The sequence below is a fragment of the Myotis daubentonii genome, chromosome 20 (assembly GCF_963259705.1).
Source record: "Myotis daubentonii chromosome 20, mMyoDau2.1, whole genome shotgun sequence".
Classification (NCBI taxonomy): domain Eukaryota; kingdom Metazoa; phylum Chordata; class Mammalia; order Chiroptera; family Vespertilionidae; genus Myotis; species Myotis daubentonii.
The window spans coordinates 286,510-301,141 of NC_081859.1; the positions used below are offsets into that span (position 1 = coordinate 286,510).

Below are 14,632 nucleotides of genomic sequence, written 5' to 3' on the forward strand. Positions count from 1 at the left end.
CGGGGGGATGTGGGCCTGCTGAGCGGGTCGGGTGCATCCAGAGCCAGGAGCAGCTGCCCCATACGGGCCGGTGCCTGGGGCTCGGGGTCCCCCTGCTGGCCAGATGGAAGCCCAGACGTGGGTTGCTCCCCGCCCACTGGGTACTGGGTCCTGTGCTGGTGGGAGGAACCAAGTCTGTGTAAAGCTTGAGGGAGACAGTCCACTGCCTCCCACCTCTGAGGGTCTGTGAGCTCACCTGGGGGCTGAAGACCCCCTAGGATTGTCCAGCAAACCTCGCCGCCAAAGAATGGGGGGCTGGGTCCTGCCGCCCACTCCAAGGGCACGTCTCCTAAACCAGGCCCAAGCGATGGATCGCTCCTGTTGGAGAAATCTCCAGAGACAAGGGTTTTCAGCTTCCACCGATCTGACTGCCCTCCGTTCTGACTCTGAGAAAGTCGGACCTAGACCCCCCCCCCCCCGGGGGACTGCTGGGCATTTCGCTAATTCGGTCCTCCTCAGAGGTTGTGGATTTGGGCTCTCGTGTCAAATAATTTTGGCGTCAAATGTCCCGCTGTCGCTTCTCGAGTGTCTGATAAAGGAGCCTCAGTTTTCCCACCTGTGAACTGGGAGGCATGGTGCTTTTACAAGGGCTGTTGGGAGGATGGAGTGCTGGGCTCTACAGTCAGTAGCACGGTGCTCAGTAGACGTTGCTTTTCTACTCTGTCACTTCCCTAGAGAAGAACGGTGAGGGCTCAGGGCACAGAGGAGAATTCTGGACAGAAAGGGGTGGCCTGTCCTGCCCTCACCTCACCGCCTTGTGCTCCTACCCCTGTCGGCAAGGGGAGGGTGGCAGCTGCTTTGGTCCCCTGCCTGGGCCCTAACCAGCCAAAAGCCTGGCACAGCTGCTGGAATGGCCCAGATGCCTGGGGTTTAGGGTTAGGCCCAGGACGGCGGGGGTTGGAGAAGACGGGGGCCCACAGGGAGCATCTCCTTGGTCTCTTTATGTCGCGCACCCTGCAGGGCCCCAAGCCTCACAGGTCAACTGCCCCAGCCTGGGGTGGGGGCACAGGAGTTCCCCCTCTTTCCCTTCCTGGTCTCCTGCCCTCTGGTGCCTTCTTCCTGAGGCTGAACCCACCCCTCCCCACCCCACCCACATGCTGCCAGCTGTCACTGGCCTGAGCCGGGCACTCGCCTGCTGCACACCCGTGAATCGCCAGCATTCACGCTCTGGCCCCGGCTCCACCTGTTCCCCTCGGACGGAGCAGCAGGGCTGTGTGGCCCCAGCTGTTGTCCTCCATGCAGCTCTCACTTCAAACAAACCCCAGCTTCACCTGCAGGAGGGTGGTGACGGCTGAGGGAGGGTCTGAGTCGGGGCCTGGTCCTTCCCACCCAGGCCCACCGGCACCCTCGCCAACAACCTGCCTTTCAGGTTGAAAAAAACAAAGCTCACTCTTCCCCAAAGGGCATTTGCATATTTCGTGGCGCCCTCTTACTACCTGTCATTTATTCTGGGCCGGTGCCCAAATGAAGGGCCCATCTGTGTGCAATGTCAACAGAACAACCCAACGTTTTTTAAATTCATGTTTGTTATACAGGCAATCTATGAGCGCAGGAGGAAGCCCTGGTGAAATCTCTTCCTGAGAAGAAGGCATGTCCTGGGCACCATAGGACGTGTGTCACCAGCGCGGGCAGCCGTGGTACAATGCCACAGCCTGGGCCTTCACCAGCAGAGAGTTATGTTCTCACAGTTCTGGAGGCTGCACGCCTGAGGTCAGGGCCCAACGTGGCCGGGTTCGGCGAGGACGCTCCTCCTGCTTGGCAGACGGCCGCCTTCCTGCTCAGCTCACATCCCTTTCCTTGGTGGGAGCAGGTGGAGGGAGGGCTCTCTCTGGGGTCTCTTCTTCTTGTTTTGTTTTGTTGTTGATTTCAGAGAGGAAAGGAGAGGGAAAGAGAGAGGTAGAAATATCAGTGATGAGAGAGAATCACTGATCAGCTGCCTCCTGCACACCCCCTACTGGGGATGGAGCCCGCAACCTGGGCCTGTGCCCTGACCGGGAATCGAACCCTGACCTCCTGGTTCGTAGGTAGATGCTCAACCACTGAGCCACGCCGGGCTCTGGTGTCTCTTATACTAGGTGGACCGGTTAATTATGCGGATTTTTTCACTAGATGGAGTTACACGTATGTTGATATAGATGCGATTTGATATGTATGCTATTTTGTTGTATTGACAACAAGCTTCAAAACTTCCTATGTCAAATTTTCTGAAGGTGTTAATATCATAGATATTTTTACGCTTAAAAAGGTCAAATTTCGTGCCAAAAAAAAGAGCATTTGCGGGAAATTTGAATTCATTGCTTTATTTCGAATAAAAGTGCTCCTGAAAGTGATCGCATACTTCGGGAAGCTTATGGTGAACATGCTCCATCTCAAGATACTTGTGAACGCTGGTTTAAACGCTTTAAAAGGGATGATTTCGATGTGAAAGGCAAAGAACGTCCACGTCGACTGAAAACGTTTAAGGACCAATGATGACAAGCATTATTGGGTGAAGATGCGTGTCAAACTCATAAACAACTCGCAGAAAGATGAAACATTGCTCAGCAAACAATTTCCGATCGTTTACAAGCAATGGGAAAGGTTTTAAAGGAAGGAAAATGGGTGCCACATCAACTGAATGAAAGGCAGATGGAAAACCGAAAAGTCATCAGTAAAATGTGGCTTCAACGGCACAAAAGTCTTGTTTGCATCGAATTGTGACTGGAGATGAGAAGTGGATTTATTTTGAGAATCCCAAACAAGCAAAATTATGAGTTGATCCAGGTCAACCATCGACATCGACTGCAAGGCCAAATCGCTCCGGAAAGAAGACAATGCTCTGCGTTTGGTGGGATCAGGAAGGTGTGGTGTAGTATGAGCTTCTCAAACCAGGTGAAACCGTTAATACTGATCGCTACCGACAACAAATGATCAATTTGAACCAGGCTTTGAACATAAAATGACCAGAATGGGCCAGAGGACACGGCAACGTAATGACGCACCATCACACACTTCAAAGCCAGTTAAAAACACGTTAAAAGATCGTTCCTGGGAAGTATGAACCCACCCGCCCTGTTCACCAGCCCTTGCTCCCTCAGATGACCACTTGTTCTGATCGATGGCACACACGCTTTCTGAGCAGCACTTCAACACGGACAAAGAAGTGGACAATTGGGTCTCTGCATGGTCTGCCTCAAAACAAGAAAAGTTCTATGGGACGGTCTCCACAAATGACCTGAAAGTCGGGGGAAATGTGTAGCTAGCAATGGATGTTACTTTGAACAAAGCACTTTTGATGTTTCTGTTGAAATTATCGTGTTTTCTTTGATAACAAAATCCGCACTATTAACTGGTAAAGGGTCAATTCGCATTTTTAACAGGTACCGGTTCATAACGCAGATACCGTTAGTAATGCAGATTGTTTTTGGGGGAGTGGGAATGAGAACGAAGACAGGGCCCAAGGGTTCTCACCTCACTCCCCCAACAAGGCTGTGGGCTTGCTTAGCTCTGGGGACTCAGAAAACCGTGCCTTACAAGCCCCTGTCTTGGGGCCTGCCCCTGACCCTCAGATTCTCTGTGCGGGCTCCACCCACCTTTTAGCTGCTGGCCCCGCCTGAGGAGGGAGCTCACTACCTCTGTGCACTTCCTCTAAGTGGGCACTTCCTTCCAAGAGAGCTGTCCCCAGAGGTTCCCTCACATCCGCAGTGATGGAGAGGGGGGAGGCGGCACGAAGGGGAAGAGCTTTGAGTTATAAAGCAGAGAAAATAGAATTTCTGCTGAGCGGAGGGAGGGGGGAGGGAGGAGGGAGACGGGCTCCAGAGAGCTTCCGCTTTGGTCTCAGCATCAGGGGTTCATGGGACAGATGGTGTGTGTGTTGGGGGGGGGGTGGTATTTATAACTCAAAACAGACCGAGCTGAGATCCCTCAAGCACCAGGGGCTTGGCTGACAATGGACGGGCGGGGTAGGGGCTGAGGCCTCCTCTAGGACTCCTGGATGCTGGTTTGGGGGGGGGGGGGGTCACCATTGAAAGGCTGCAGAGCCCTGCCTGCCAGGCTGGGCGGGAAGTCCTCCAGAGAACCAAGCTTTCAGGGACAACATCGCTCTAGTAGTCATAGCTGTCTGGGTACCAGGCCCGAGGCGACGTGTACTATTCTCCCCATTTGCAGAATGAGAAACTGAGGCTTGGAGGGTGAGTGACCAACCTGAAGCCTCGCAGCTGTCAGTGGTGAAGCCCTCGGCCTGGCACCTGGCTTGTGTGGCGGGAGGAGAGGCCCAGGTGTACACATCCCCACTGTCAGCTCAGCTCAGCCTCTGAACCCTGGACCGTGAGCATTGATGGGGTGGGAAGGGGAAGGGAGCTGCCAACCCAGGAGAGGTGCTGGGGGAGTGTGTGCGCGCGCGCGTGTGAGTGTGTGCACATGTGTACGACTGTGAGTGTGTGTGTGCGTGTGAGTGTGTGCAGTGTGTGCGACTATGAGTGTGTGTGACTGTGTCTGTGTCTGTGAGTGTGTGTATGACTTTAAGTGTGTGTGACTGTGAGTGTGTATGCATGTGTGCGCACATGTGTGTGCATGTGTGAGTGTGTGTGCTGTGTGTGTATAACTGTGAGTGTGTGTGTGTGACTGTGAATGTGCGTGTGGCTATGAGTGTGTGTGTGACTGAGTGAGTGTGTGTGTGCATGTGTGAGTGTGTGTACTGTGTGTGTGTATAACTGTGAGTGTGTGTGTGTGACTGTGAATGTGCGTGTGGCTATGAGTGTGTGTGTGACTGAGTGACTGTGTGTGTGCATGTGTGAGTGTGTGTACTGTGTGTGTGTTTGACTGTGAGTGTGTTTGCATGTGTGAGTGTGTGTATAACTGTGTGTGTGTGGCTGTGAATGTGCGTGTGGCTATGAGTGTGTGTGTGACTGTGTGTGGGGCTGTGAATGTGTGTGTATGACTGTGTGACTTTGAGTGTGCGTGTGACTGTGAGTGTGTGTATAACTGTGAGTGTGTCTGTCAGTGTGTGTGTGACTGTGTGTGTGTGTAGTGTGTGTGTGACTGTGTGTGTGTGTGTGTGTGTGTGCTGCAGTGGGTCCATACACCCAGGTGATCCCCAGGTGAAGGCACACAGATGTGTGATGATACATGGAGGGGCTCCAGTCTCCTTAAATGCGTGTCTGTGGCTCTGAGGATGAAGAGGCGGGGGCTGGAGTCCAGGGCGGTCACTCGCTCTGCCATCTGCCACTGCAGGCCAGGTGCTCCCTGCTCCCCAGCTCCCCGCCTCGTTCTTGGTCTGAGGTCCCCAGCTCTGATCATATGCTTCTACGGCTGCACTGCAGCCACAGGGTCAGAAGGGGAGGCTTGGGAGACCTGAGATCAGAAGTCATGCTCTTGGCTACCAACCTCGAGGCCGGGAACCAGGCCCCGGCCAGGATAGCTGGTGAGAGCAGAGCCGAAAGGAGACATCACAGGCACTGTCTGCTCCAGGAGGAGGGAGGGATGAGGTGCCGTGAGCACCGTGCATCATGCCAACACCCACTCCCAGGCTCCAGGCACTGCTCCAGGCTCGCCCATCTGCAGGGAGATGGAATATTCCTAAATTCAAGACTCCAGAGCGAGGCTGCCCGTCTCAGAATAAACAGACACACACCCCCAAGCTCCCAACCGCGGCGGCTCCAGTCCTCGCTGCCCCCACCTTCGGAGGGCCAGGTGTCCAGCCTCCTGCCTCTTTACTTGACAATCCTGTGCTCCTCTGAATGACACCCTCTTCTTTGACCAGTGGGTACCACCAACATCCACAGGACCAGGAGTTCGCCCAAGTCGCAGACACATGGGCTGTGATGTCCAGGTCACCCCAAGAAGGAGAGGGGCCCTGAACCCTCACCCTGCACAGAAGGGACTGGCTTTGATGAGGTGGCTGTGTCTCTCGGTTCAGCTGTCAGTGAGAATCCAGTGAACACACCACGCGCACTGCTGAGTGCCTACTGCATACACTCCGGAGAGGAGCTGGTCCCCGCCGTCGTCCAGGGCCTGCGTTTTGGCCGTAACCTTAGTGGACGAGGCTGTTCTCGACTCTGGAGTCGGCCAGGCTGGTACTGCTCCTGCCTCCACCTTCTGTTACTCCCGGGAGCAGACTTCTTCCCCATGACTCTCAGTCAAAACCTGGAGTGACGATACCCCCCATAGTCATTGCAGGGCTGAGTCGTCCGCGTGTGAAACATTTACAAGGCGCCTCGTAAGTGGGCGAGTCCTGAATGATGGCGTCGCTGTGGGTGAGGACCCGGGCTCAGGGTGCCTTCCACCTTCCAGCCCCCACGGGGGGTGCCACCGGCAACGCCCAGCTGGTTCTGGGCTCAGGAATCTGAGGCGCCTGCTCCTCGCCCGGGACCAGGAAGTGGGAGGGCCACGCTGGCCACCAAAGGAAACATCACTTTCAGAAATGTGGCCACAGCCAGGAAAGACGAGGCACAGGCAGGGACTGGAGAATTGGGAGGCCAGACCCAGTGCTGGGACACAGCTCTACAGAAAGGCTGGGAGGGGCGGAGGGTCAAAAGCAGGTGCAGAGCCCCAGTCCAGTCCAGTCCCCTGACCCGGTTCCGAAGCCTCAACTTCCCCTCCCCATCGGTAAGAAAGGCCAGCCCAGGCTGGGGGAGGTGGGGCTGTGTCTCTGGGGAGAGGGGAGCCAAGATGGGTGAGAGCTGGTGAGCATGGGGGCTCCACCGGTGATGTGAGGGGGTGAGGAGAAGTCCCCCAACCCCACCCCTGCCCCAGGAGGCCATCGGCTGGCCCAGGCCCACGAGGGAGGCACATGTGGCTCGGGGAGAGCAGGCTGGGCACCGGGGCCGAGGGTGGAATGCGGTGTCCGCACGGCCGGCTATGCGGGGAACGCAGCAGATGGACTCGCCCAGGAACACTTGTTTCCTTGTCTCGCAGACTCCCTGGAGAGGAGGGAGGAAGGCTGGGGACAGACAGACAAAGGAGAATGTCAGGGAAGGAGGGAAGCCAAGCCAGGAACGACGGAGTGGGTGGCATGAGTCATCAGTAGAGGGACACGGGAACGGGGAGAGCGAACGGGTTCCCTGTCAGACGCACTTGATGGAAGTGCATGTCCACCCTGACCTTGGGCAAGTGGCCGGCAGCTCAGGGCACAGACTACGGACTTGGGAGTCATTCATTGAGGCACCGCAGTACAGAGCAGCCAACCTCCACCAGCATTTACACACGCAGGCGTGCACCCTGGTGGCAGAGGGGACTACCCAGGGGGGTGCAGGACGAGGTCTAAGAAGAGAGGCCCCTCCTCAAGGGGAGGCAGAGGAGCTGTGAAGAGGAAGAGGAGGGATGAGGAGGAAACCCAGAGGAGCCAGGAGGTGCCGGTCGCAGGAGCTAGGAGAGCAGAGCTCAGGAGACCGTGGCCAACAGACCACTCCAGTGAGGTCGACACAGCCCTCGCCTGCAGCTGCACCTCTGAGGTGCCTGTGTCCCAGGGAGGGCGGAGGCCTTGAGTAGACAAGTGGGTGTGAAGTCCTGTCCCAGGTCCCAGAAACTGGGTGCTGAAGGAGAGGCTGGGACAGAGCCGTTGCCCAGGGCGCCGTGGAAAAGGGGGTTCTGGGTGGAGTGACTTCACGTTTGCGCTCAGGGGAAAGGCCAGCAGGGACGGAGAAGTTAGAGATACTTGGGAAAAAGGGACATGGAATGGAGTCCTTCGAGAAGACGAGAGGAGCTCCAAGCCCCTGCAGTTAACAGGTGACACACTAGCTACGGCCGGGAGGCAGTTTATCACCCCACTTTGAAGACGGAAAAATGAAGCCCGGAGGGGAAGAGACGGCCTCAGACACAGGCGGTCAGTCCTGTGCTGCATGTGGCCACCTGACTTTCTGGGCCAGAAAGGCCCCTTACCAGGCCAGGGCGGGGCTGGACACCCAAGTTCCCAGGACGGGAATGCAGGGAGGGTCCCACAGCACATTCTGGGGGGGGGGGCTGGGGGAGAGGCACGGGGAGGAGAAGACAGAGCCGGGGGGAGGCAAAGGCATCTCCGCCCGGCAGCAGCTGCTCCCAAATATGTCACAACTTGTCAAAGAGGCAGAAATAGAAGCTGCCCAGGGAGTGGGAGGGGGTGTGGCCTGCGGGGCTTCTGAGCCCCAAGGAGGGCAGAAGGGGGGGCGGGAGGGAGGGGGCAGTGGGGGTCCGTGGTCAGTAGGACAGTGGTGTCAGGCCTAGGGGGGCTGGAAGGGGTCCAGGGAGCCATCCAGTGGCCTCGGGGAGACTGAGCATGGCGGGGTGGGGGCAGGCGTGGCAGCAGGGAAGGAAGAGCCGCCGACACGCATGGTCCCCGCTGACCCCGAGTCCACTCCTCAGGGTGAGGCCTGGCTCACACCCTCTCAGCAGTCCTCCTGCCAACCCCTGAGCCCCGCAGCCCACAGGCTGAGGCGGAACCAGAGCGCCACCTTTCAAGGGGCCACTTGGGTCACTCAGTCCAGCACCTGATTGACACACGGGGAGACCAGGGAGGAGACAGGGCAGCAATGCCCTGACTTCCGATCCAGGGCTCCCTCCTCCACGGCCTTCCCTTCCGACAGGTCGTCCTGGGAGCTGAGGGCCCAGCTCAGGAACCACTCGGGCACTCGCACGCACACCTCCACGGCCCGGTGCACACGGCCCACACCCTGCGGGCCCGTCGGGCTCTGTAAACCTCGTCCGGTGATTTGTGACCACCAAGCACCTCCTCAGACCCGTCCCCTGGACCCTCCTGTCCACTCCCGGCCTCACCTTCGCCCGCCCAGCAGAGGCCAGAGATTCTTGGCGAGTGACCTGGCGCTGAGCCGACCCCAGCGGGAGGGACTCCCCAGGGGTTATCTGATGCTTGTCCTCGGAGGAAAAGGACACAGCGTGGGCCTCCAGGCCCTCCCCTCCCTGCTCCTCACCTCTCCACCCCCCTCCCCAGGCCCCATTTGCCTCCAAACCCTCCTCTGGTCTCAAGCCCTCAGGTTTCCCGGCCCCCAGCCCATCGCCCCTTAGCCCGGTGCGCCTTCTTTCCATCTCTCCGTCAGGCCTTCTCTGATGTCTCCCTGACTCTCCATTCGACGCCTAGCGCCCTCCAACCCCCTGCCGCCTCCTACCTGTGCCTGAGCCCACCTGGAAAGCAGGTGAGAACTGGGCCTTCTCCACCCGTCACCCTCAGGGAAGGAGAGGGGGCCCCTGGCTCTGCCCCAAGGCCCAAGCTCAGGCACCAAGAGCCAACACCCTTCACACTCTGACGGGGTGCCCTGTGCGCCCTCAGGAGAGTCACTTTCTTCTCCGGCCTCAGTTTCCCCGAGTGTAGGAGGAAGCTTCCCCGATCAGGTTTTCTCAGATTCTGGATCTGCTCTCACTGCAAAGCTACTGGCCCACAGGGAGCTGATGCTGGTGGGCACCCATGGTTCCGGCTTCAGGGGCCCACGGGAGCATTTTCCTGCCGCCCCAGCCAGGGCCCCAGCCCAGAGAACAGAAGCTCAGCCATCTTTGCAGAAGCCAAAGGCTCTCACTCCCCGATTCCCAGCACCTGAGACTCTGGGCCAGGAACCTGGTTGGATGTTAGCCAATCAACCTGGCAGCCCAGGTCCGCCCACCTGCCAGGTCAGCTGGGACTGGAGATGCTGGGGGAGCAGAGTGGGGAGCAGGGAGCAGGGAGCAGGTGAAGGGGATTTCCGAGACCATGCACGCGAGGCCAGCCCAGCATGCAAGGAACAGTCACGTTGGGAGGGTGGGTGGGGTGAGGGCTGCCTCTGGAGGGGCCGGGACTGCAGGGGCCTGTGTGCCCAGGCCAGTGGGGTGGGGATTAGGGCCTGACGCCCCGCTGTCAGGGCGAGCTGATGGATCTCCACTGCTGGGAGCACAAAGACCGCTCTGTGGTGGCCCCAATGTGTTCCTGTCCATCAGAGGGCGGCTTGGGCGGCTTGTGGGGGGTGCCAGGGGGAGGAAGGCCAGGTCTCCAGGTGCCGCTTCCCCGCGTCGCGGCTCTGAGAGGAGCAAGGTGGGTAAAGGGACAGTCCCCATTGGGGAGCTGCCCGATCTTCCGAGTCCTCTGTCCCAGGCGGGCGGGCTGGCGTCCCTTCCCCGCCCTGCTGCTCTGGTTCCCCGGTGGCTGTGCAGGGAGCCAGGGACCCGGCCTCAGGGGGGGCCAGGGGAAGAGGAGAGGTGTGTCCACCTGCCCACTGCCCTCTCCTTACAACCATCACCTGCCTCACTCACTCACACACTCACACACTCACACACTCACACACTCACACACTCACACACACACCATCCTTCGCCAGCTGACACGCCTGTCCTCCCGGTCCACACTTCCTCCTGCCTCTGGGTCGGCCGTTCTACACCCAGGACCACGCGCCTCGCTCCGGAAGGCCCGCCGTGGTCTTCCATGGGGTGCCCCTGCCTCACTTCCAAGTCCCTCCGTCACTGCTGGGCGTCCCCTTCTCTGCAGGCTTGTCCTGAACCCTGAGCTCCACCAACCGGTCCCCCGTCCCCTCCTCTTCTCGTCTGGACCCTGCGTGACCTCCTGACCCAGCGGTGCTCTCCTCCTCCCCAGCCCCGACGCAGGCTCTCCACAAACTCCTGACACACCTGCTTGACGAGCCCCCTCATTGCACACGATGGCAGCCCCCGTGCTTACGGCAGAGCTGAAACAACTCGCTGGCAGCGTGACCGGGCATTCCCGTTCTCCAGGCTCACCAGCTAGAGCGTGAGATCCCGAAACTCCCACAAGACAAGCCCGGTCCTCCTGCTCCCGCTTCTCGAGGACATGGGCACGCTGTCCGGAGGAAGGGCGCTTGGCTCCCAAAAGGCCAAGTGTGGCCTTTCTGGGTTTCCATAGTAACTTCAGCATCCCTCCCGTTCTCAGGGCTCCTAGGATTGGCGTGTAGTGACCCGGCAGCCCTAACGTGAGCCTTGTCCGCTTCTGGCCCGCCCTGGACGGAAGCATGGGTCCTCTCAGACCCCAGGCCTCTGCCGAGAGGGGACCCCGCACTCAGAGATGAACCAGTCCCTCCTGCCCCCGCATCCGAGAGAGACCTGCAGGGCGACCTGAGGGCTCAGACAGGAAGAGGCAGGACCAGGAGGCCAGGAGCCGGGAGGTTTACACTGCGTGGAGGGGCTCTGCTCCCCCCCCCCCCCCCCCCCGCCCACGGTGAGGACTCGGGGAAACCTCGGGTCCGACTGGGGCAGAAACAGACTGGAGGAGATGACATAGGAGGACGCAGAGGGAGGAAGGGCGGAGACACAGGTCCCCCAGACCCGACTTTCCACAGCTGGACGGTGGCACCATGACCAGCGTATTCCAGGCTCCCACTGGCCCTGCCACAGGAGAAAAACAAGACCCCGAATTCCTCCTCCCTCCATGTATCCCCATCACTGAGCCCTGAGAGACGCGGTCAAGGCTGCCGTGGAGACCAGAAGGGGAGGCCATGCGTCCCCTTCCATCGGCCCTTCTTGCCCCTGGACACGCCTGCTGGACGGGCAGCAGCCTGCCTTCTGGGAGGGACTCCTGTCTGGCTGAGGCTCACGGAGCTGCCAGGAAGCAGGGAACGAATGAATTGACGTAGGACCCCTTCCAGCCGAAACCCACCCCTCTGGCCCCCACCCTAGCTCTTTGGGACCAGCAAAGGGAGCAGGCAGGCCCCCCGCCAGGAGTAATTGAAAGGAGCAGATGAGAATGTGTCCCCCACCTCCCCTGCCTGCCCCAGGGGGGCTGCCGAGAAATGAAAACTAATCAAATTACACCCGACGGCCTCCCTCCCGGGCCCAGGAGCCCAGGGCTGGCCGGGGCAGGCAGGCTGGGTGGGTGGGTGGAGGCGGGGGGGGGGGTCACGTCTAATCCACTGTGAACGTCTTGATGTGCAGCAACAGCTTAGAGGGGGCTCAGGTTTCCGTGGCGTTGGCTATATTTATCTCTGGTTCCATGCCAGCGGGAAGGGTTTAAATGGCACCCAGCAGTTGGCGTGAGGGGCTGCAGGAGCTTGGTGGCCAGTGGCAGGAACGAGCCTCTTCCGACCCCATGGAGCTGTATGAGACACCCCCCTACTTCTACCAGGAGCCCCACTTCTACGACGGGGAAAACTACCTGCCCGTCCACCTCCAGGGCTTCGAGCCGCCGGGCTACGAGCGGACCGAGCTCAGCCTGAGCCCCGAGGCCCGGGGACCCCTCGAAGACAAGGGGCTGGGGACCCCCGAGCACTGCCCGGGCCAGTGCCTGCCGTGGGCGTGCAAGGCGTGTAAGAGGAAGTCCGCGTCCGTGGACCGGCGGCGGGCGGCCACGCTGAGGGAGAAGCGCCGGCTCAAGAAGGTGAACGAGGCCTTCGAGGCCCTGAAGCGGAGCACCCCGCTGAACCCCAACCAGCGGCTGCCCAAGGTGGAGATCCTGCGGGGCGCCATCCAGTACATCGAGCGCCTGCAGGCCCTGCTCGGCGCGCTCCGCCAGGAGGAGCGCGGGCTGCGCTGCCCGCGGGGCGGCCCCCCGGCGGCGGTAAGCGGCTGCCCCGCCTGCCCGCGGGCTCGGGGACAGTCCTCGGTCAGAGCTGGGCGCCCAGCCGTCCCTGTGCCCCGTGTCCTTCCCAGACAGGACAGGCAGAGATGGGGGGTGGGGGCAGGGGTCCGGAGGAGGGTCAAGGAACAAGTCCCGAGTCAGCCGGGTCAGCGCCTGGGGGGGGGGGGCAGCTCCCCCCCCACCGCCCCACCCGGAACCCCAGCACGTGCATAGAGAGGCCCTGGCTGGGCTGGACACCCTGATCTCAGGGTCAGGAAAACCAGGCGCCCCTTTAAGCTGGTGTCCACCCCGGATGGAAGCCAGGAAAGGCCTGGAAGCTGGGGCTCTGTGGCCAGGCGGGGGCAGGGAAGGGGTGAGTTGTGATGCCCCCCGTGGAGGGGGTGACCTGGGCTGGAGGGGTCGCCTCGGCCCAGGAGCTTCTGCCCTGGGGACTGGACAGAGGGCACCACAGAGACCCCTGTGCCTGACCTTGGGCCTCGGTGTCTAGCAGGTACCCAGTGAATGCAGCTCCCACAGCGCCTCCTGCAGTCCAGAGTGGGGCAGCGCCCTGGAGTTCGGCCCCAACCCAGGGGGTAAGTGAGGTGGGACCTGGTCAGCTTGGCTCAAATCCCTCAGCCTGTGTCCAGCCCAGGTCGCCCCTCTTCCCTCATTCCCTGCCCCGGCTTCTCCCCTCGGCCTCTGCGGGGACCTGCTGAACCCAGGGCCTCGGGGCTACAGCCGGGCCTCCTGCAGCTCCTGCCTTGTGCCTGGTGGCCAGTGGCTGACCTCCTCCACAGGGAGGAGCCTGTCCCTACCCCAGGGGTCCCTGGGAGTCCCGAGTCCGTGCTGCCTAATGCCAGCAAGGGCAGGGCCATCTCCCAGGACACACCACCCAGGCTCCAACTCCCAGGGCAGTCGGAATAGCTGCTTCCAACCCCGGCCCAGCCCCAGGAGCGGAGTTGGGAGGAGGCACCTGTCCCACGCGTGCCACTGGGAAGGGCAGCAGCACTCCTGAGCTGGAGACGCCTGTCGCCAGGTGACCCCCGCCCACCTTCTCCCCACAGACCATCTGCTCCCAGCGGACCCTGCGGACGCCCACAACCTGCACTCGCTCACCTCCATCGTGGACAGCATCACCATGGAGGACGTCTCTGTGGCCTTCCCGGATGAAACCCTGCCCAACTGAGGTGGTCTGCGGCCGGCGGCCAGGGGCCCACAGGCTGGCCACAGATGCCGCCACTGGGGCACGGAGGCCGCCGAAGCCAGGCTGTCCTGATGCCAGGAGGCCAGCCTGCCCCTCTCCTCGCCTGTCGAAGGTTAAGCCACCACCCAGAGAGGGAGTGGGCGCTCTCACTTGGCTGACTGCTCAGAGCTCCCAGGGCCATCCGGGTCCAGGGAGACAGAGCAGGGGACCAGAGTGTCCACGGGTGCCTCGCTCAGGGGCAAACTCAGGAGCTTCCCTTCGAGTATAACTCAGCCTTCGGCTCCCCCCTCCCCCCAAGGCCAGGCTGAGCGACAGAGTGTCCTGACCGGACCCACGGTGCACCTCCGTCTGCTGTTCCTGAGGCAGCGGCTGGGCTGGGCCTGCCCTGACTCAGGAGCAGGAAGAGGTGCCCTGTCCCCCAGTCCCCGGGGGCCAAGCTTCTGCCGTGAACACTGGGAAACCCCAGGGTTTATGTTGTTTGTTCTGCGTGTTGTTTGTGAAGCTGCCATCTGACCAAGGTGTCCTGTGCAAAACTGCCAGGTACGGGATGGGGGGCGGGGCTCTTGGGGTGACTTCCTTTGATAACTAAGCATTGTGTGGTTTTGCTATTGTTTTGTAATTTTTTTTGCTAACTTATTTGGATTTCCTTTTTTAAAAAATGAATAAACACTGGTTGCTAGATGTCCGTGATGATGCAGACAGAGGGGTGCCTGCCACTCCTGCGTCCTTCAGCCCAGACACGCCCAGGATTGGGCGTGAGATCCCATTGCTGGTGGTCACCAGGCCCTGAGACCCCTGGAAGCCAGGTCGGTCCACAGGCCAGGGAAGACATGCCAGCCCCCTGCTGAGGCCTGTCACCCTCTAATCCACGACACCATGCACTCACTACCATCCCGCCAGGTCCGCCAATGAACTGAGCACAGGCCTGGCGC

At 60.4% G+C, this 14,632-nt stretch overlaps 1 protein-coding gene across 2 annotated transcripts; it reads left to right on the forward strand.

Moving 5' to 3' along the window:
- The first annotated feature begins 11,907 nt into the window (after window positions 1-11,907).
- Window positions 11,908-14,591, forward strand: MYOG (myogenin). Of its 2 annotated transcripts, none has more exons than XM_059677397.1 (3): window positions 11,908-12,496; window positions 13,005-13,089; window positions 13,561-14,591. In XM_059677397.1, exons 1-3 carry the CDS (start codon window positions 11,954-11,956, stop codon window positions 13,680-13,682), a joined length of 750 nt encoding a protein of 249 aa, XP_059533380.1. In that variant the 5' UTR covers window positions 11,908-11,953; the 3' UTR covers window positions 13,683-14,591. The 2 variants fall into 2 exon arrangements, with proteins under 2 accessions (XP_059533380.1, XP_059533381.1); XM_059677398.1 differs by having other exon boundaries at window positions 11,909-12,496; window positions 13,008-13,089.
- The last annotated feature ends 41 nt before the right edge of the window (window positions 14,592-14,632 follow it).